At 40.9% G+C, this 23,557-nt stretch overlaps 2 protein-coding genes across 2 annotated transcripts in view; one reads left to right on the top strand and one right to left on the bottom strand.

Moving 5' to 3' along the window:
- The window catches only part of LOC122411264 (organic cation transporter protein-like), a 522,699-nt gene that overhangs the window by 296,065 nt on the left and 203,077 nt on the right, over positions 1–23,557 (bottom strand). The gene's annotated exons all lie outside the window — the stretch shown is intronic.
- Positions 1,647–7,083, top strand: LOC122411383 (uncharacterized). The gene is made up of 4 exons (XM_043420131.1): positions 1,647–1,730; positions 2,074–5,478; positions 5,631–5,924; positions 6,334–7,083. Exons 1-4 carry the CDS (start codon positions 1,647–1,649, stop codon positions 7,081–7,083), a joined length of 4,533 nt encoding a protein of 1,510 aa, XP_043276066.1.

The following is a 23,557-nucleotide window of genomic DNA, read 5'->3' as shown; positions in this document are numbered from 1 at the left end:
ATGATGACGTCATCGTTCCAGAACCTTCGAAATGATGACGTCATCGTTCCAGAACATTCGAAATGATGACGTCATCGTTCCAGAACATTCGAAATGATGACGTCATCGTTCTAGGACGTTCGAAATGATGACGTCATCGTGACAATGACTCAGCAAAAAAGTATCCAGAACCGGCCTTGTATATCTACTATTGAAAGATTATTTTAGTTAACGCTTATTTCCAGTCGAACAAAATAATGAAATCTTGAAAAGTTTTCGTTGACATATATGCATCGCGCATTTTTTATATCCTTTTTCGCACACATATCACAGAGTACATTTACGCGGCCGCTTTGATACTGGTTTAGTATATCACAAAATTTAACGAAATAAATAGTAATATGCACTTCGTTAGATGACGAAAATTATTTTTAGTTATCCCGCACGCACTTCATAACATCATAACCCCAAACGTCAACATATGACGTGAAACTTCGGCTGGTGACTTTCGAGCTCTCGGCATGTGACGTCAGTCCGCGACACCGCCGCGAAGTTAGACCGAGGGACATGAGGCCTTTGATGGTATTATATACAGACATGTCAAATTTCTAAATGTGTTAGTAACTTTTGCATAATCTTGAGCCTGTGCAAAGTTTTTTCTCAGCAATTACGCTACTGATCGTGTTGGTTTCGCGCTCATTCGAAAGAGATTTTGAAATTTAGTCTCCAAACTAATTTTCGCTTAACAAAACATCTCTTGAGCTCCGCAATTCTAGAAAATGACATGCCAGTTTTACCCCCACCACCGCGAATCGTTTTATTCAGAGAAAAGATAGTCTCGGCGAGAGTCTCAGGCCAGCAGACGACAGGGCTGTCAATGTACTTGTCCCGAGACTCTACCGAGTCTCTTGATATGCGTTATACAGAATGCCTGTTCGCCATTTTAGGCCTTCTAACTTTTGAGTCGTACCCCGACCGCGCTCAGACTCCATGGATATTATATTATATATATATATATATATATATATATATAAACCACGCGTCAGTTTTCGATCATCGTATAAACAAACGGAGTTTTGACATTATGAAATGCGTGTGGGATAAATAAAAAAAACTTTCGTCATCTAACGAAGTGCATAGTACTAAAACCTGTGGAATGCTAAACTAAACCGGTATAAAAGCAGTCGCGTAAATACGCACATCCGAAACCACCCGAGACTTGTTTTCGTACTGAACGTCATTTTGACAGGTGAGGTTATGATCCCCAAAGTGCTGTTGTGTGCGAACTCTAATTAATAAATGAAAATGGTTAGTGAAAATTGGTTAATGTTTATTTTGTTAAAACTTGTGGTATACTAAACCGGTATAAAAGCAGCCGCGTAAATGTAGACTATGATCTGTGTGTGCTAAAAAATATAAAAAAATGCGCGATGCATATGTCAACGAAACTTTTCAAGATTTCATTATTTCATTCGATTGGAAATAAGTGTCAACTGAGATAATCTTTCAATTAAACCAGAGTGCGCGGAATATTGTTCAGTGTAAATATATCGTCAGTTGCGTGATTATATATCATGTGTAATTATGTAGGTTATATATACGAGTTCCCTTTGATAGCTGTTCGGTTAAATACATTTTGAAACGGCGGGTATCTCCGATTGGCGAAGATGGGTGGCCAATCGGGAACGCGAAAGATAGAGGGCGACAATGTCGGGAAAAAAGGCGGGCGGCGTAGCGTTGGAGTCGTCGTGGTTATGTTTTGTCGCTTCGAGTGAAGGAGAGTGTTCAATAAAGTAAACTTTTGAAATCGTACAACGTGATAGATTTTTTGTAAAAACCTTGTCAAAACATTTGGCGACCGTGACAGGACTTTGGTGTTACAATAATCGAACGTACGCTCTGGAAAAATGGAAGGTGCAAAAAAGTTGAGAAAAGTCACTCGTAGCGCGTTCTCGAGGGCGTGCAATAACCTCGAAAAACTTGTCGAAAACGAACAATCGGATTTAGACAATATTCAAGTGATTTACGAGATCCTAAGGGACAATGCTACTGATCTGGAAATCGCAAACAAAAGGGTTTTCGATGAAATGATAGCTGCGGACTGTAGAGAAAGATTTTGAAGCGGAGAGTATATCCGTGGAAGAATACAAAACGAAATACATTCGAGTTAAACTAAAAGTTACGGAGAGGCTCGAACAACGCAACATGGCCGTTATGAACGGGGGCAAAATCGGTAACCACGCAGCAAACGAGATTGGGACGAACCGAAGGAGTTTCAAGCTGCCAAAGATCGAGTTGAAAAAGTTTAGCGGAGAAGTGAAAGATTGGCTGCAATTCTGGTCGCAGTTTAAGAAGATTCATGACGATGCGACGATTGAAAAAGAGGACAAATTTCAGTATTTGTTACAAGCTATGGTTACAGGATCACATGCAAGCGAATTGGTCAACAGTTTTCCACCGTCAGGAGAAAATTATCAAAAGGTAATCAAAAGCTTAAAAAGTCGTTTTGGTCGAGACGAACTTCTCGTCGAAGTTTACGTTCACGAATTATTGAAACTCGTTTTGCAAAACGCGGTAAAATCGAAAGATAAGCCTACGTTGTCGAGACTATACGATAAACTCGAGTCACACATACGTGCCTTAGAAACACTGGGAGTCACGACGGATAAATGCGCTGCGATGTTGTACCCACTGGTAGAGTCTGCGCTTCCTGAGGAAACATTACGGGCTTGGCAAAGGAGTGCCGTATTGGGAAATGATATTGAGTCGAAGGAGCGTTTATCCTCACTTTTGAATTTTCTAGCAAATGAAGTTGAAAACGAGGAAAGAATTGCCATGGCTGTGCAAGGGTTCGGGATAACATCCGAGTCGGAAAATGGGAAAAGATTAGATTCAGAAAAGGTAAAGAAATTAAAAACGAAATCTGAAATGAAGGATATAGCGACTGCGACGACGTTGTTGACGACGAAGGATGACAAATTGGTATGTGTGTTTTGTTCCGGAGGACATAAAAGTCCAGACTGTAATGAAGCACGGCAAATGACGCATCAGGAGAAGCAAACGAAATTGAAGCAGCAGAATTGTTGTTTCAATTGTACGAGAAGCGGACATACGGCACGAAGATGCCGAGTCCATCTGAATTGTGCCTGGTGTGGTAAGAGACACGTAGTGGTCATGTGTCCAGAGATGGTAGAAAAAAGGAAAACAACCGAGGAAAAAACAAAACCCGAGACGAAAATTGATACCGATCAAAATTTAGCCAATTTTGAAAATGACCCAGAAGTTCTTTTGCAGACGTTGCGTGTGAGATTGTGTGGCGAGGAAAAGGACTGTGAAGTACGAGCCCTTATTGACACCGGTTCACAGAGGTCATACGTGACGAAGGATGCTGTGAATGCTATTGGCTGCACACCCCTGGGAAGTTTACTACTGAAGCACGCTTTATTTGGAGGGATCAAATCGCAACAACAGGAACATAAGAGGTATCAGTTGAGAATGACGGATTTGCAAGGTGAGTTTCCTTGTCGGTTCGAGGTATTGGACAACGAACAAATATGTAGCAACGTTCCTAATGTACGAGTAGGACCATGGGCAGCTGAATTGAAACGTTTAAACATCGAACTTTCTGATACACACGATGTTTCCGAACCGATACAAGTATTAATCGGAGCGGATGTTGCGGGAAAATTGATGACAGGGAAAACGCATATATTAACAAGTGGTCCCGTGGCAGTAGAGACACGATTGGGATGGACTCTGATGGGAAAAGTAACAAAAAATCGCGACAGATGGGACACTACATTGATGGTAATTTCGATGTTCCAGATGGAGGCTAAGATTGAGAAGTTGTGGGAATTGGATATACTCGGTATATCGGAGCCGGTTCGAAAACTAACGATCAAAGAACGGGAAAAAATGGTCGAAGAGAATTTTCGATCCACCGTGCGGGTGAACAATGAAAATCGTTACGAAGTACAACTACCGTGGATTAGTGATCATCCACCAATACCGTCAAATCGAATGTTGGCAGAGAAACGCTTAGAAACAACAACAAAAAGACTGCAAAAAGAAGGATATTTCGTCGAGTATGACAACGTATTGAACGGATGGCTGGAAGAGGGAATAATCGAGCGAGTACCCGACACAGAGATTGACAAATTCGGGCATTACATCCCTCACAGACACGTGGTCAAAAAGAATAGTACGACGAACGTACGACCAGTGTTCGATGCTTCGGCGAGAGAGAAAGAATCGCCTTCTTTAAATCTATGCCTCGAAAAGGGTCCAAACTTGATTGAATTGATTCCTGCGATTTTGACGAGATTTAGAACGTCAAAAATTGGTGTTATCGCGGATATAAAAAAGGCTTTTTTGCAGATCAGTGTTCGTCAAGAGGACCGCGACTTTCTTCGTTTCTTGTGGTGGAAACCAGGGTCGAGTCAAGAAACTGTAGTCTATCGACATTGTCGTGTCGTCTTCGGTGTGTCGTGTAGTCCTTTTCTGCTGGGAGCAGTCATAAATCTACATCTGGAAAGGGCGTCAAAAGACAACCAAGACGTTGAACAAGAAGCGGATGACCAACGTGTACTCGATAAAATGAAAAGAAGTTTTTATGTGGATGATTGCATAACGAGTGTAGATATGGAAGACGAGGTCGAATGCTTCGTGAAAGTCGCCTCTGAGGTCATGGCAAATGGCGGATTTGAATTGAGAGGGTGGGAGAAAACTGGACAAGACGGAAATGAACAAGCAAAAGTTTTGGGGCTTGTCTGGAATAAAAGAAACGATACTCTCGAAATAAACAGAGGGATCTTGAAAGATGAGTTGCCTGAAAAAATAACAAAAAGAGTTATTCTGTCAACGGCACAAGCTCTTTTCGATCCGATCGGTTTTACAGCACCTGTAAGTCTCTTTCCCAAAGTTTTGCTTCAAGAGGCTTGGTCATCGAGGATCGACTGGGATACCGAAGTGGATGACGACATGCGAATGAGATTCGTTGCTTGGTTCGAGGAATTGCAAGCGTTGAGCGAAATAAAAATACCGAGACACTTATTTAACGGAGCCAAAAGATCAAATGATGTGAGTCTTCATGTTTTTTGCGATGCTAGTCAGAAAGCATATGCGGCCGTAGTCTATATACGTTCTGAAAATGACGATGGCACAACGATACAACTCGTACAAGCAAAATCTCGAGTGGCGCCGAAGAAAACAACGATTCCTCGACTGGAACTGCTAGCGGCAACGATTGGGGCGCGACTGGCGGCTTCGACGAAAAACGCCTTGGACCTGCAGGAAGTCACTACGTTTTTTTGGAGTGATTCGACTACGGTGCTGTCCTGGATACACAGAGAATCGGAATGGAGTGTGTTCGTATGGAATCGCGTGCAGGAGATATGCAATCGCTACTTGCATCAAAATGGTGGGAGGGACCAGAATGGTTGTCGAAACCCGAGCGAGAGTGGCCTTGCCAGTCCTTCACAGCGGACGAGACAGAAATACGTACGGAGTTGAAGACGTCGATGGCGATGGTCAACGCTTCTTAAGGAATTTCACCATGTGATTGGATTTGTCAACATCGGTCTGGCTATCGGAAAACTATCCGTTTAATGGCATATGTACGGCGATTCATTGCCAATTTGCGATGCTCTAAGAAAGATCGAAAAATCGGAAGTTTAACGTTGCAAGAGAGCGAGGAAACGGAAATACAAATTTTGAAAGTGGTTCAAAAGGAAGCGTTCAAAAACGAGCTAGATGAGAAACTCGGATCGTTAAGTGCGTTCAAGGACGAGAACGGTCTCATTCGATTGAATACGAAAGTTGCAAGACGTCCAGACACTTATGATTTTCGTTCTCCAATCGTTTTGCCGAAACATAATACGATAACGGATCGATTGGTATTCGAGAGACACGAAGAATTATGCCACGCCGGAGTTCAAACAGTCTTGGTTAACCTTCGAGAGAATTTTTGGATCGTTGGAAGGCGAAAAACAGTCCGTTCAATAGTCAAGAGATGCGTTATTTGTAAAAAAACAAGAAGCCAAGAGTTTCGAGACCAAAACGACGTCGCTGCCTTTGAATCGTGTAAGAGAAGCAGGTGTTTTCGAAATAACGGGTGTTGATTTCGCCGGGCCAGTATTTCTGGTGGGAAAACAAAAGGCATGGATATGTTTGTTTACGTGTGCAATATATCGAGCTGTTCATCTAGAATTGGTAACATCACTGTCGACCAGTGTATTCTTGGAGGCATTTCGACGGTTCGTCGCGAGACGGGCAAGGCCGTATATAATCTACAGCGACAATGGAACGAATTTTGTGGGAACTGAGAACCTGTTTAAAAGAATCGATTGGGAAAAGGTATCCAATTATTCGGGAGCACAGAAAATTAGATGGATTTTCAATCCTCCGTCTGCTTCGTGGTGGGGAGGATGGTGGGAGCGGCTAATCGGACTCGTCAAACGATTACTTCGTCGAGTACTGGGAAAAGCATGTCTGTCTTATGAAGAAATGATGACGACGCTGTGTGACTGTGAATCGGTCATCAATTCGAGACCTATCACCTACGTTTCGGACGACCCCACGGATTTGGTCCCGTTATCACCATCCATGTTCCTGCAAGAAGGCCGAGAAATTGGCGTGCCCGATTGTGATGATGTGGATCGTAGGAGCCTGGTGAAAAGAATGCGTTACAAACAAAAATTGCGCGACAATTTACGACGTCGTTTTCGAGCTGAGTATCTCGGTCAGCTGATGCAGCGAAACAAAAACAAAATAGATCAACGTGTGCCCAAGGTGGGAGACATCGTCATGGTTGGAAACGATATACATAAACGGCTGGAATGGCCGTTGGCGCGAGTTGTGGAAACTATTGAGGGAAACGATGGAGAAATTAGGGTAGTTCGTTTGAGAACGGCTTCGGGAGAAGTCACGAGACCGGTGCAACGAGTGTATCCTCTCGAACTAAACGATGGCGAGAGCTGTGAGATGAGGAAGAGACAGGTCAACATTCTCCCCAGAAAGGAGACTGTCAGAGAACCACATACAGAAGAAACAACTACTACGCGAAGGGGACGCGTCGTAGTACGACCCGAGCGTTACTCACCTTGAAGAAAAAAAAACAAAACAAGACTACACACGTACATTTTGAGATTTTGAATTTTATTTTTTCTTTTCTTAATTTTGTTTTGATATTCCGGCTCAAGATTCATTGGAATAAATCTCGGGTGGGAAGATGTTCGGTTAAATACATTTTGAAACGGCGGGTATCTCCGATTGGCGAAGATGGGTGGCCAATCGGGAACGCGAAACATAGAGGGCGACAATGTCGGGAAAAAAGGCGGGCGGCGTAGCGTTGGAGTCGTCGTGATTATGTTTTGTCGCTTCGAGTGAAGGAGAGTGTTCAATAAAGTAAACTTTTGAAATCGTACAACGTGATAGATTTTTTGTAAAAACCTTGTCAAAACAATAGCTGTGTGGTAACGAACCGGCCGGGGTTTGACATTACGAAGTGCGGGACATATATAACAAACGTTCGCATAGTTAGTGAATAATATAAATAAGGCAAATCAGTTTATCAAAAATAGGTCTGGAAGTTGTAAGAAAAAATGTTCGTCAACTTATAACGTCAAATTTTCTTTTTGCGATCTGAAATATTATGGTTGATAATTAATAAAACAAGAACACACGGAACTGTTAGTATAAATAATGTGAGAAACTCCAATCGAATAAATGTTTTCTAATTTATTTTTTGTGTCATCATTATTTTTGAATATTCCCATTTTTTGCTTCCTATTGAGTTTGGCTCTGCTCTTTCCGATCCTTGTTTTGACTCCATCGGTTTGCAGCGGATCGATACATATTATTAATTGGTTGCCTAATATGTGTTCTTTAATTTTCTACCATTTCTTCATGCTGATTGTGGTAACCTGATTCCAGTCGTTTCCGACTATGATCATTATTCGCACATTTTGTATATCAGATTCTCAAAACAGTTTCTGGTGTTGATATAAGTGTAGTTATACTTTTTCCACCTGGCCTGTCGAGTAATAAATTTTGAAACTTGTTCCAAAAAGTCTTTGGATGCTTTTTTTGCTGATAATATGAAAAGTTTAATCTTCGGAATGCGGTAGGCAAACACAAATTTTAACAACAATACTTATGAAATAACGTGTATGTTGAGTATTCCTATTCTGCAAACTGCAAATGTGGAATTATTGGTGAAAACATTCATTACGATAATTCTACAGTTGCTCAGTTTTGGATGCGATTGAGTATAATGCCTGCCAACATCGTGGAAACCTACAGAATTTCTGAATGTTATGTGCGCTATGCCATTTTAATGTAACATCATGACTTCTAACACCCTTTCACTATAATACTATATATTTGGATCACTGAAATACAGCAAAAATCTGCAAATTATAAAATTTATATACTGTGCCATTCATTTTACTTTTTGACTCTCACAGTAACATAAATATGAAGTGAAAAATTCATTGCAAAAGTCTTCAATTGCTCATTTATGGATGGATTTGAAATTGCTGTCTTCCAAACTCATTGCGCAGATACATTGAATCGCAACAGATACCTGCAAACTTCGAAATTTCTGTGGATAAGTATATGTGCTGGTATCATCCCCTATCTTTGATTATAGTAATATGGAAAGGAACTTTGTTCAGCAAGTTTTAAAGTGTTTCTTTTCAAATAGTATTGAAGTTTGTATTACTGCGGTATGGAGCGAATACCTTCAAACTTTGATATTTTTGTGTCGCAGCATGTGTGCCAATCATTTTAATTTTTTACTCCAACCGTAACATGTACTTTCAAAAATTCATCACAATAGTTTTCAGCTTTACTATTTAACTTAATTTCCTTTTTTCTAAATTCCATGCTAAATTTCTTAATTTCTAAATTTATTTCTAAATTATCCTGAAATGAAATGTTTTCCTCCACAACCAATGCAGGTACCTTAATCGTCTTTGATTTCCGTTGCTCTGTAGAATTAAGTACGCTCAGTTTTTTTGCTTCTTTGAGTTCTGACACAATAAATGTTTTCGGGTGCCTTTTTTCTGCAACCATCAAACTGTTGATCATTGGATCTCAGCAGCCACTTGAAAATTTTGGAAATATATTTCATCGGGGGCATGTTTTGGATGACACGAAAACGTCTAGATTCAGAATGCAAAAGCGACATTTAAAAATGGCCAATTCTGTGTTACGTCCTAGCATTACGCTAAATGCCCCTCACTTTTTCTCTTCAACTCAAACGCTATCACGAGTATATTTCTAACCTTTATCATCATTTGTCGATACATAGTTCTTATCTAGGAATATATTTAAACACAGGGCGTATCCAGAGCACCCATAACAAATACATCCTGCGAGACACTCGGCGCTCGCACATATTTTTTTCCTCAACTGTCCATTCTTTAAACACTCACAACGCGTGCCCTAGACTCTCCCTGACGTTCCGGCGCCATAAATAATCCTACAAGACGAGCACAGAAAACCAGAAATAAACACTCCAAGACCGATTTCCTATCCTTGAATTTATTATCAATGCAGCATTTCCTAAATCCACACAAAATTCCAGAGATGCGTTTCGAAACTTGCGTTTCCCACGAGTCACGAAAACAGATGCTCTTATCTCAAGTGCAACACGTGCACATCTCAGAACTCCGCTCAACACACTTTCCCTAATTCTAAGAAATCTCGAGCGACTTTTCCTCCAATCGTATTTCCAGAAAAGTTGCCCCCATATTCAAATCCAATCAGCAAATCAGACGACACTTTTTACCCAATCCAAACTAAAAACCACAGAGAACAAACTCCCTCTACAGCATCCTACCCCCAAAAAACACATCCTCTTCTTAACTCTGACTAGGCTAAGAATCTTATTTGTTTTAGTTAGTTAGCATCGAACTATAAAGACATTAACATCGGAGAACTCTCCTTTCTCTAAATCCTAATTCATCTTAGAGAGCTCCGAATAATAGCTAACCCTTTGTTTAACAGTTCAATTTCTTAATTTGTAACGTAAATAAGTGCATAAGTGTCTCAATAAACACATCAGAATATTTTGTAATAAACAAAATATCATCGAGTGTACTTACTTCATCAAGCCTTCGACACCGCTCAACAATTGGAAAATCCTTCCAATTCACGGGCACAACCTCAATAAAAAGGTCACGTATACCTGAAAATATAGTATAAGTTCTCGGGCCTCGCACAAGTCCCAAAGAAGACTCACTGGCAGATGTACTCAACGTACACTCTGGTTCTCTAAATCGGCGACTGTGTGACCCCAACTAATCCTCCCTCCCTCCTGGGACGTAACATCTGTTGGATTTGTTGTGTCTTGAATTTTATCTGTCTTTCCTCTTTTCCTTTCTTTTCTTCTAGCGTTATAAGCCGGAAATCACATCTCAGCCTGCAACACGCATTGCTACATGCTCTTGAGTTCCCAATGGACAAAACATATTAGAAGACAAGGGGAAAAATCGCCAAAGTCCAAGAACAGACCTGTGACGAAATATTTCCAGTACAATTTTAACGAAATTTAGGTCTTTTTTCGTGGAAACCAACGTTATAAGCCGAAAATCATATCCCGGCCTCCAACCCACTTTCGACCGTGCTCTTTGGTTCCTAATTGACAAAACATATTAGAGTACGAAGAAAAAAATTGCCAAAGTCCAAGAACAGACCTGTGACGAAATATTTTCAGTACAATTAGGACGAAAAATAGGTCTTTTTTCGTAAAAACCAACGTTATAAGCAGAAAATCATATCTCGGCCTCCAACCCGCTTTTCACCGTGCTCTTTGGTTCCTAATTGACAAAACATATTAGGGTACAAGAAAAAAAGCGCCAAAGTCCAAGAACAGACCTGTGACGAAATATTTTCAGTACAATTTGGACGAAATTTAGGTCTTTTTTCGTAGAAACCAACGTTATAAGCCGAAAATCATATCTCGGCCCCCAACCCGCTTTTCAGCGTGCTCTTTGGTTCTTAATTAACAAAACATATTAGGGTACAAGGAAAAAAAGCGCTAAAATCCAAGAACAGACCTGTGTCGAAATATTTCCAGTAAAATTTTGACGCAAAATAGGTCCTTTTTCGTGGAAACCAGCGTTATAAGCCGAAAATCATATCCCGGCCTCCAACGCGCTTGCGACCGTGCGCTTGAGTTTCTAATTGACAAAACATATCAGAGTACAAAGAAAAAAATTGCCAAAGTCCAAGGACAGACCTGTGATGAAATATTTTCAGTACTATTTTGACGAAAAATAGGTCTTTTTTCGTGGAAACCAACGTTATCAGACGAAAATCATAAATAATCCATAGAAATTCAAACTAAAATCCTATAGTCAACTGAAAATAAATAAGGAACTTTTGAGAAAAAAGACGTGATATCAAACCATAAACTTCCCCTAGGAAAAAAAAGGTTGGGACATGTACATTGATGGTCCCTCGTTTGCTGATAATTCTATCCATAAAAAAAACTTGAAAAATTTTTTTTTTAAATTGTAAAAAAAATTATTTTATAAAAAAAATACCGAACAATTCGAAAAGAATTTCACAAATTTTGAAAAAACATTATATTAAAACAAAAACTAATCTGCATCTATTTTTTAAAGTGTCAAAAGAATCAAATAACAAATAAAAAATAAAAAACCGAAAAATCGGTCTTGAAATCATTTTGGAAACCGATGCCTCATTCTCCTGATTAGATTCGAACAGCTAAATCAACTGAAAAAAATTCCATCTAATTTACGTGCGACGTTGAAATTTATTATATTAATTCGAGGCCAAGTATTTTCTAATGAATTGAAAAAAGTTATCACTTGAATTACGTGCAGCATTAAAATTTATGATATCAATCGGTGGACAAGTATTTTATTAGTAACTCCAAATTTTGACATTATTAAATTCTTCTAAGAAGCTTTTATATCCAAAAAAATCACATGAAAGCTAGTCATATGTTACTCTATGGTGGCAGAGACTTATAAGAAAATCAATTCTTCTCAGACTTTCAGGATCCTCTGGTATTATTCACAAAATTCGACGTCGATTGGATCGATACAAATTATGTTTAAATATGTGTTAAAAGTACTTGTCCGGCCCATCACTTTCCGTTTAAATTGTTCATCCCGATAATAATCAGTGCTTGTCTAGAACTGATGGATCACAAGTATCCATGCAGAGGGAATTGAGAGAATTATCTTCAAGTAATTTTTACGTAATTGCACTAATTTAATCAAAAAAAGCAAAGAAATTGTTCCGCACTACACAAGGGATATTATTGTCCATTGATAAATGAAAATAATTGTACATAATATATATCTTCAAGTTTAAAAAATAACTCTCCAGTTTGTATTCAATGACGGCAGTTTTTGCTTCTCACTTATTTTTCCAGCGAACGAATTCCGTTCGGAATAAGAACTAACCTATACTATTATTAAGAACATTAAACTAATAATGAATCGCATTTCAATAAATGTTTAACCGGATTCTGCCATACAATTCCATTTTTTCATGATTGATTTTTATTTAAATGAATATTGATGGGCCGGACAAGTACTTTTAACACATATTTAAACATAATTTGTATCGATCCAATCGACGTCGAATTTTGTGAATAATACCAGAGGATCCTGAAAGTCTGAGAAGAATTGATTTTCTTATAAGTCTCTGCCACTATAGAGTAACATATGACTAGCTTTCATGTGATTTTTTTGGATTTAAAAGCTTCTTAGAAGAATTTAATAATGTCAAAATTTGGAGTTACTAATAAAATACCTGTCTACCGATTGATATCATAAATTTTAATGCTGCACGTCATTCAAGTGGTAACTTTTTTCAATTCATATAACTTACCTTTTCATACTACTTCCAAACGTATCCGCTAAAAAAAAAAAAAAAAATTCAAAATTAATGAAAACTTGATAAATTCATACTCAGAGTGACGTCACAGCTATACTTACCTGTGGGGTCCATATTACTCCTACGGGGCGACCTAAAACACATAAAAACAACAGAAAAACACAAAAAAAATAAATAAAATCGTAAAGAAAAGAGAAAATTACATGTTTATTACCATTTTTATAAATAATAGCGATTTCTAATTCAAAATTACCATTTCGACAATAAAAATGTTGATTGTTTAAAAGTTACTAGCGAAAGTACAGATTTACTAAACTTAAGGATCCTGAATGTCGAAAAACGAATTTACGACAGTCGACGAACTTCAGACGACAGCCTAGTAGAGATTCTAAAACTTAATTCCCGAGTAATCTGTACGCGGCGAGTGGCGCTCATAGCTACCGAACTCGCGTAGCAATTGCCGAACTTAAACGACAACGGTTGCCATATTCATGACCTTACTCAAACTCGAACACCCGTTCGGAACAGATAGCTCCCGCGTTGAACAATTTAGAGAACTGATTTCGAAAGGATTTGGGACACTCGAGGATACGAAACTAGGTGATGATAATGGATGTCTCGACGCAAACGGAAAAAGGCGAAAAAAGACATTTTGTACAAAATACGAATGAAAACGAGGGACATTGGGATGCACAATACTGTGTCGGGAATTGTTAAAAAGGAAAGAGTTACTTTGCACATACAGTGCCGCCATCTGTCTGTTCGTTCACAGAATCACAGGTGCACACGCTCGGTCGCTTTTACTTTGTTCAACTTTTTCATTCCGTGTAGAGCCGCTGTGCCGAGTGTTCTTGCCCTCTGTGTTCCCAACAATAAAAAGACGCTATGAGATACTTAGATGAAGCCTAAGAGTTTAATTATTTATTATTTAAGTCATCCTTCCTAGGTGTCCATATTTAAGATTTAGTCCTACAGGAATGAAGAAGTAAAGCTAGAGGGGGAAGACCTTCAAATCATCCCGGTCATTACTCTCGACCCGACAAAAAGGGCGAAGCGAAATCAAAGCTCGCAAACTGAGTGGCGCATAAAAAAAAATAGATTTTGAGGATCCATCGAAAGAAAGTAGGATAAATACACTGCATCTGCTGGCAAAGGAACATTTCTTTAATAAGATGAAGGAGGAATTCGCCGTTCCACCACCTCTCTCTCCGATTTATGAACCATGTGGGCAAAGTAACGACGAGTAGAAAACTTGGAGAGTAGGGGAGTTTAAATGGAACGAGGATAAGGAGAACAAAAAAGAGAATAAACAAATCAAAAAGCAGAGCAATAAGGAACAAGAAGAGGAGAAGAACAAACAAGAGAAAACCAAACAAACAATAAAGGAGGGAGAACAGAAGAACGATGTGGAGGAAACAAAAAAGAGCGATGCAAAAAAAAAAGGAGAGATAGAGAAAAGAAAAAGGGATGATGAAGGGGAGGATGGAAGAAACCCCAAGATGAAGAGAAGAGAAATAATTAAGGACGATGATCTGGAAACGCTGACAGGGAAGAATTGGTTGAATGACGAAGTCATCAACGTATATTTTGAATTAAAAAAACCATAGTAATGATCAACTAAAAAAAAAAATATATACCTTTAACAGTTTTTTTTCCGCGCCTTCACCTTGGGGGCTACGAAGCAGTAAAGAGATGGACAAGAAAAATCAACGTTTTTACGTATGATATCATCTTGATTCCCATACACCTGGGAAACCATTGGTGCCTTATGGTTGTCAAAATGGTAGATGAGACCATCAGTATATACGATAGCCTGATGGGAAACAATACACGATACCTCCAAACAATAAAAGAATATCTCCAAAAAGAGGCAAAGGAGAAGGAGATTATGGGCAATCCAAGGAAATGGGAGCTCGTATCAAGACTCCACATTCCGCGACAGACAAATAATCATGATTGCGGAGTATTTGTTTGCGTTTTGGCAAAATACCAAGCAGAAGATAAAAATATAGATTTCGACCAAGAGGATATGCCACGAATTCGAGAAGAAAGGAAAAAGGAACTCAAATAAGGATTTTTGGAGTAAAGTTATTTTATAAATTCAAGTGCTTTTCTTTTATTGCTCAAGAAGCTTTAATAAACGAAAAAAAAAAATTGTAAATTCAAAACTGAAAATTGTAAATTGGTCAAATTACATGAGACTCAAATAACCTTAAGGTAATTCGGAGAAAATAATAAAATATTCTCTTTTTAAGCTACGTGTCCCCTGTGTTGTGTTGGTTTTTTTTTATATATTTATTGCCATAACCTGAAAATAGAAAAATTAATAAATAAAAAGAGAACATGGAAAAAATACTTACGATGTGAAATCGATGTCCTGGATGTTTCCGCACCTGAAAAATTGAAAAATTGGTTAATAAATAATAAAAATTGAAAGATAGAAAAAGATACTTAACGGGATGATCCTGCGCCTGGAAGATTAAAAAAATTGATTAATAAATAGTATAAAAAAATAGATTGTAAATCATGAAAAATTACTTACCGATGAGTCCGATGTCCTGGAGTCCGCGAACCTGCAAAAAGAAAAACAAAAATGATTGGATAATAATAAAAATAGCTATAGAATAAGAAAAATAAGTACTCACCTGATGAATTACTCCGAAAAACGATGAAAAACCTAAAAAAAAAGGAGAAAAGGAATGAGATGAAGGGGGGTAAAAATGAAAACAATGAGAAATGGGATAAAATGAATCGATGAGAAACGAAATAAGGGACAAGAAGAATTAAGGGAGTACGAAGAGTATGGAAATGGAGTAGAATAGGGGATAGAAAATTTGAGAGCGGGGTAGGAAAGATGAATAGATTTATGAGAGGGAAACAACCTGAAAATAAAGAAATAAAAAAAAATGAACTGAAACCTGAAAATAAAAAGAAAAGTGGGGATAAAAACAATAAAGGGAGTGAAATAGACGAATAAAGAGGGAGTGGGAGTAAAAGGAGATAAAATGGACAAATAATAAGGCTAGGAGTGAAAAAGGGGGAAATATGAACAAATGAAAAGATAAAAATCATAAAAGTGGGGTAAAATGGACGAATGAGATGTGAGAAGGGACTGAGAAAGGCAAAGTGGGATAAAATGGACAGAAATAGAGAAGTGGGAGAAGTGAAAGGAGTGGGGATAGAGAATGGGTATAAAAGTCGGAGCAGCAGGCTCCGTAGCATCATTCGAGCCATAGTCAAACTTCGAACAACACCGAGAGCTACCGAAGTGATCGAACGACATCGGGAGCTCTACCTCGTTATCCAAAGTGACATCTGCAATACAGATCTCTACAATGCGAATCGACCCAGTCATTCCGGGAGTTCCAACGCCTTCTCCATGGTCAGCGACCTGGGAAGGAAGCTTCGAGATCATCATATTGAAGTTCCTCAATCCAACCAATTTTTCCTATACAAATCTAACAAAATTTGAGGAGTTGTGTGCATTCGAGGAGCAGTTATTCATCGACATCGCAGAAAAAAATCACTATCCAAGGGTTTATGCTTCCATTGACCGAATATACGCAGTCGTCAGTCAAGAAACAGCATATAGAGGAAAATTGGTCAACGTGGAGGATGGGGAAGCTACCTTATTATTAATCGACCGAGGGGTAACCTTGATGCACCCTGTTCATGAGCTTCAAAATCTGCCTCACCAGTACGTGAACGTGCCATCTTTCTGCACGAAAGCGTTCATTTCGGGAATCAAGCCATTTTATGGAAACAAATGGGAGATGACCTGCAGCCTCCATTATCAACGGAAGCTGGTCGATCAAAGGTCTAGAATCACCATCGTCAACGATCATCCTACGAGGAGGGTCACGAAGTTCACCTTTTTATAACTCCTCAACGGGTCAGTCTGGGAGAAAGCTTGGTCAGGCACCGATATGCTCTACCAGGCGAATATGAATTTAGCCTTCGGGACGACATCGAATGTGCAACGCCGGAAGAAATACAAAGATTGGCGAATGGGGAGCAACTACAGGAGCCTTTCAATCCTATTGAGGCTGAGCTGAGACAACTAGAACATCTGCGATTCCTAGATTTGGAAGAAGAACAAATGAACGAGGTCAATCAACTCCGCTGATGGAAGACAAGCTGAAAAACATCAAGATCATCGGGAAATCTGCAAATCATCATCTTCAAGACATCATCGCCCTGTCCTCCTTTTATCCCCAAATCAAATTTCATTTTTAAAATTGTCTACGGTCCCAATCCCATTTCCGGTTTTCGAAAATTTGAACTTCTGTATTTTTTCTTTTGTTTTAACTGCTTAAATGAGTTTTTGAGAACAAAAAGTATCATTTCAAAGATCTTTTTGTTCTGGGGGGCATTTGAAACGTAACATTCGCGCAGCGGCCCGAGCCCGCTCGAACTCTCGAATACTACGCGTACAGAAAACATGACGGGCGTGCGTCCCAACCGGGAGCCATCTTGGCTACTGACGCAAAGGCCCGAGCGAGCCGGTGGGCAACGCTCTGAACAGCGCCACTTGACGATAATTCAAACTAAATTATATTTTTATTTTTCTAATTGTTTTCTAACATTTTATTGATCCTTATGAGCGTAATTAGGCTTAAATTAACGAGAAAAATAGCCGCTATCGAAGAAAAATAGAGAAAAGGTTAAAGCTTGTAGAAAATTTGTATTATTTCAATTAAAGCGAGTCGCGTGCTTACGGCGCACGCACGGGGGTGAGCGTCCATGGGCTATAGGAACCCGAACGTGACTTTTCTCGATTTTCCAAATAAAATGAAAATTAATGATATTAAATAAAACAATGAAGCCAAATCATGCAACTAATTAAATAAGGGTAATTGGCATTATAATTTTATTATTTCAAAGTCACGGTGAGCTGAAAATTAATCAAATCGGAATTCGGCGCATCGGGCAAAATAGCGATCAGCCAATAACAAGGCGCGAAATATGGCAGCGAGCCAATAGAGAAGCCCGTTACAAAAGAATGCGCAGAACACGTCCGAAATAGGGATATTCGGCGCTTGGGAAATTTTAGAATGGGGAACGGGGTATAAGAGTCGGTGCACGTCTCATTCGGCAGGCAGTTCACCCTACCTCTAGAACCAACTCGGATCTCCTAGAAGAACTCGACCAGACTCAATAGCAAAATACACTCTATTCTGGTATAACCTAAAATCCTTTTTTCCTACTATTCCTTTGGATGCCTGGGATATTGGTGAGACTCGGCGACGTATCGATCCCGTAGTCCAGGGTCCATTCCACATAACCTCAAATTTCCGAATTTTCGTTGCGCGGGACATTGGTGAGACTCGGCGACGTATCGATCTCGTGGTCCGTGGACGAGAATTACCTAACCTAGTGAATGCTCAAGACATTGGCGAGACTCGGCGACGTATCGAGCCCGTGGTCTGGGGTTCACATCCTAACCTGTCTTGTGTCTTTGAACATTGGCGCCATTCGGCGACGTTTGAGGCCCGTGGTCAAGCACAAACTTTCCACCTAGCATTTTTTTGGGTTTATTGAGAATAGAGGCGCTAAATAAATGATTTTATGACTGATTATTATTAAATTCATGATTGTTTTATAATTTATCCGATTTGGTTGGGTCGAACGAATTAATTCACATTAGAATCCATTATCAATTGAATAATTTAACAATCCATTGTCCATTTAGGCCATTGTACGACACCGAAGTCGAAATAAATCATTTGAACAAATTATAATAAATTATAACAAATAATAACCGAATAAAAGCATTAATTCAAGAGGCTGCGGTAAGACTAATGCATCCAAGCGATCACAAATTGAAAAATTGTAAAAAGAAAAGCATCCAACACTCTTGATTTACCAGGGAGCGTAAAAATTCAGGCTCAAGCGGTTAGGATTACAGGACATCGGTTGTCAATCATTAATGTTGCGAATTTCATTTTTTTTGTCTGAAAAATCTCATGCAAAGTGGAAAGGAAAGGAAATAGAATAAGCAGGGGGCACGATAAATCATAAAGCGTTCTTTATTGTACAAACAAAAACGAAAACAAATTTGAAAATTCAATCGAAATTTCATACAGAAAAACGCTTCGTTTTTCCGGGTCTTTCGAGTGTTCTCTCGCCTGATTCGGTCAAACAACGCGGACAAACAAAAATTAAAATTAAAGACGCGTATCATTTTGTAAAAACACAGAATTATTGTTGAATAAATTCATTTCGTTATTTATCCATCTAATCCTCGTCTCTCGTCTCGTTCATACCTGCTCCTTTCAAAAAATAAGGTAGCTCGAACCGACGCGTGGCGGCGTTCAGGCCAGGTCGGCAAGAGCGTTACGTTACAATATATACACTCATATACATACTGTAACGAAAGAGCGTTACGTTACAATATATACACTGTGACGGTTTTTTATTTTTAACCGTCACTAAAGCATAGAGTATCGGAAGGAGAGCGCTCCCATAGCTCCTGCTCGATACTTCGGCCACACGATTATCTCACAGGGCTTGCTTAGGGCGATAGTTTTGTTAATATTTTATTAATTTGCGTCTTGGAATATATTTTTTCATGTGAGTGATCCCGGGAAAGATAGAGAGAGAGAGAGAGAAAGGACTTCGCATTCTGTTGTTGATACAAGGACGAGGCAACGGAAATCTCACGGAAGGCTCGAGAATATTCGAGTTGGAAAATATTCGTTTGGCATCGAGGACTTGGTTGTTTTTCCATCGTTACGCCAGGGCCGTCGTACCCGCCGGATTCTCCCGTCGACAATCATTGAACGGCGATCATCGCATCATTCTCGCGAGGTTCCGTAAATTATGCGAACTCCACGGTCCGTTTTCTTGCGTAAAAATATAATGGTCGAGCCAGGGGTAAAATGCATTGACATCGTGTGTAGCATTTCCCGATTTTCAAACTCATTCTGGGGCCCTGTCTAACGCTCGGACCAATTTTGTAATTGCGCCGGACCTGTCAATAATTTTCGGGAGTATTCGAAATTAGGAGAGGGGCGGGAGACAAAATCCTCGTTACGCGTAACGTTCTGGTTCTCGAGGAGATTCTCGTGAAGTATCGAGCAGAGAGGACGTGTCGCGAAAATGGGAAGAAACACCGTGAGTTCCTTCCTTTTCACTTTCTGGTTTGGTTGGTGGGCCCTCGAACATCTTTCCCGGGTCATATTTTTCGTGATCGTGCATAATTAAAAGAATTACCGTCCTTCTCTTGTGTTGAGAGAAATTTGGTCACGATGACGACTCTGTCACGTGTTTCTTTGTCGGCTCTTTCGATTTCTGTTCCCGCGATCGCCCGTTTAGCGTTTCGTGTTAGTTAAAGTAAAATTTTGTGTCGAAGAGTAATCGCGGCCGTACTCGAGATCTCCAATTTTCGTGTTTCGTGTTTCCAAGTTTCGCGTTTGGTAAATAATTGTTCCCGATTGGCGTAAGTTGTTTCCCGGGCTGAAGGGTCGCGAAATTGTGTAATTGCGTGCGCGTGTGAGTGACTGGGTCGGGATGATTTGACGCGAACAACGTTCGATAGCTCGACCGAGTAACCGAATATCGGGGGCTCGGTATTGCGAATAAAACATCGACAATTTCGTTTTCATCTTAAAATTTATTTTCTCGACCGTGAGTAGATCCACGGAGAGAATAAATTCGAGCTCGGTTTAGATTGTAGAGAATGTAGGATCCCGACCAATTTTGTGTGTGAGCGTGCGAGAATTTTGAGTGTGTGAGTTCGCGATTCTTCCCCCGTGGTTCAGTAGAGACGCGTGATCGTTATATTTTCGTTCTCCCGTGTTAAATCTTTCGATAAATTAAATTTGGATAAACTCTTTTCTTGAGCGAAATAATGTAAATTTGTTTGCGACTGGAACTTATCCCGAGCGTGCGTATTTCTGTTGTCATTTTTCTTATATTTTCCGACTTTAAGATTAAATTTGTTATTATTATTTCCAAACGTAATTTTTGTGTTTTAATTATTCTCGAGGTCACCCCGCCCATCCCGCTGATCGCAAGCTGGTCAACTTTACGTCTCTCTCTCTTTGCCGTCGAGTCGCTTTGCGACTGGCGCCCAACTTTAAAATTTCCATCTTAGATTTTATTTAAAATCGACGGGAAAGAGAGCCAGACTTTTGTGGCATTTTTCGGGGCTTGGAAAAATCCGTCACAACACTCTATGACGATAATTCCTTACCTGTCACTCGAGCGGGGGGGGGGGGGGGACTGCGAGGGAAGGGGGCAAAAATAAATGAAATCGAAAGTACACAATAAATGAAGAAAAGAGAACAAAATGTGGCTTTATTTCGCGGGACAAGAATCACTGGGCGCCAGTTAATTTTTATAAGAGAAAAAAAGTAACAAAAAAAATATAATTGGTAACAAGCTCTCGATTTTTATCGAAGAAAATAACAAAGAAATATAACCCGTCGCAATCTCTCCGGGTCTCTCTCACGAGAGAAAGTAACAGCGCAATGACTCGTCGTAACACGGGTCGAATTACACAAGTACGCGGAGGAGGCAGGATACGCCTCGTTCGAGGGCTGAATGATATCACGGAAGAAAGAAAAACAAAAAGGGGGGGGGGGGGGTTGGCTACGAGACTCGAAGTCGTCGGGTCGATGGGCGCCTATCGCTCAGGCGTCTCACAATACCCGTGAGCTTCCGGGAACAATGAACACTCAGGATAACCCGCGCGGGGCTGATATCCGGGGGGGAGGCACGGGGGGAAAAGGGCCGCTGCCCACGCACGGTTCACTACACTATTCTTAACCACCACAGCACTTTTCGGATCGCGACAGATAATCGGGCGAAACCGGGGCGAAGCGAATTGAATTGCGCTCAAACGAGCCCAGCGGCTCGGAGAATAATCCGGGGAAACAGGCGCACGACTTTGGCGAGTGCGTAAGGAGCCGGGAGGAAAGATGGCCGTCGGCCACGTGCTCCTTTCGTCGCGGCTGTACAGAGAACGAAAACGACTTACTTGATCGCCGGGGAACTCTAATCGCAACACAATAAATACAGGCGTCAACGTCCAATCGATACTCCAAATCGTTTTTCCGGGAAAAGCCTTCGTCGTTGTAATAAAGAACTCGTTGATTATTAATTGGGTCGAATTGCCGGGTTAAATCGCTCAGAGCCACGGTACGCACGCCGAGTCGTGAAGAAGTGAGGCCTCGTACCGGCTTCCGCGATCTTCTTCCTGCTTGCGCAACATCGATCTATAATTGATCGATGCGCGCGTCGACGGGGGGTCCAATGGCGATGACTCATCTCGCGCACCTCGATGTGGTCGGTGGCGAGGGGGAGAGGCGGGGAGGTGAACGGGGCTGGGAAGTCGGGGCTGGATTGGCTAACGACGCCGTGACGTCACGATCGCTGATTTATTCTTCGCTCGCTGTGTGGCGCCTCGGGTCGATACATCGATGACAGGCGCCACTGTGGCGGGTGACGTAATCTCGGTGTTGGGTATTCAAGCCCCGCGGGGCGTCTCGAGCTGGCGCGCTGGTATCTGGCGCCACCGTGGCCGACCGGGGTACTGTGTCCGATGGCTCGCTCCGCGAGTTGTTGACAGCTCGGATGTTGGGCCGAGGAAATACGGTGGTGCGACGGGGCTGTGAGTTCCGCGCTGTTTTTCCTCGGCAACCCGGGTCGGTGTCGTGGCGACGGGGGACGGCTTCGTGTTTGAGTCTTCGACGCCGGGGGCCCGACGGGCAGCCGTTCGAGGACTCGTGGCGGCATTCCAGTGTCGGTGTTTTGAGGTTAAGGGCCTCCGACTCGACTCCTGTCACTCCGCTGGCGGCTCGGTGGTTGCGGCTCTTCAGGCTGGTAAGGGGTTCATCCCCTTACCCGAGGTGAGTTGCCAATTGGGGATTAATGGGGAAAGGGCTGCGGGGGAGTATGAAGGAGCTGGGAGTGTCGGGTGGTTTAGTGCGGGGGGTGATCTGAGGCTGGGCGAGGGAGTATTGTCGGGGAGAAGCAGGCTTGTGAGGGTCTAGGGGCTGGTGTAAAGGGTGAGGGCTCTTCCGGTTATTCGAAGGGTTGGTGTTGATTCTTCCTGATGGCATGCAGGTGCTGCGGTGGTCTTGTCTTCGGTGGTGACTTAGGCCTAATGCGAGGACTCCTCCGGAGTCAAAAGACAAAAAGGGGGCTCGCTGGCTTAAACTACGAGGGAGAGAAAAGCGCTGTGGTGGGACAGCTCCACGACTGCGGTGACGGGGTAGCCACAACGTCACAACTGATATACATACTGTAACGAAACGCTCTTGCCGACCTGGCCTGAACGCCGCCACGCGTCGGTTCGAGCAACCTTAATAATAAGGAGCAGGTATGAAGGAAACGCGGACACTGTTAATTTTGGTAAAATATAAAAATAATCAATTTTATTCAATTATTTGACCGAATTCTGACAAAAATAAAAGAAATTTTGCGCCTTGGCTCGCTAATTCTAAAACAATTTGGTGTTTTTTGTTTTTAAACTGTCTTGCTTTGTTTAATCGGATCTGGCGAGAAAAAGACCCGAAAGACCCGAAAACGTTGCAAATTCTCTGTCTGAGATAATTTTTAATTTCTCAATTTTCGGAATTTAATTGTACAAAATTGACAAACAAAAAAAAACTTGTTTTTATTCTAATTATCGCTTTTGTCTTGTATTTACGACACGCCTTAAACCGAAAAACTCGCTATAATTGCAAAGTTC

Source organism: Venturia canescens, chromosome 5 (genome assembly GCF_019457755.1).
Source record: "Venturia canescens isolate UGA chromosome 5, ASM1945775v1, whole genome shotgun sequence".
Classification (NCBI taxonomy): Eukaryota; Metazoa; Arthropoda; class Insecta; order Hymenoptera; family Ichneumonidae; genus Venturia; species Venturia canescens.
This window is presented reverse-complemented; position numbering and strand designations above follow the sequence as displayed.

Coding starts and splice junctions, on each gene's coding strand:
- LOC122411383 (XM_043420131.1), top strand. CDS start 1,647: ATGGGTGGCCAATCGGGAACGCGAAAGATAGAGGGCGACAATGTCGGG. Junction 1,731..2,073: donor GTAGCGTTGGAGTCGTCGTG/GTTATGTTTTGT, acceptor ATGAAATGATAG/CTGCGGACTGTAGAGAAAGA. Junction 5,479..5,630: donor AGCGGACGAGACAGAAATAC/GTACGGAGTTGA, acceptor CGATGCTCTAAG/AAAGATCGAAAAATCGGAAG.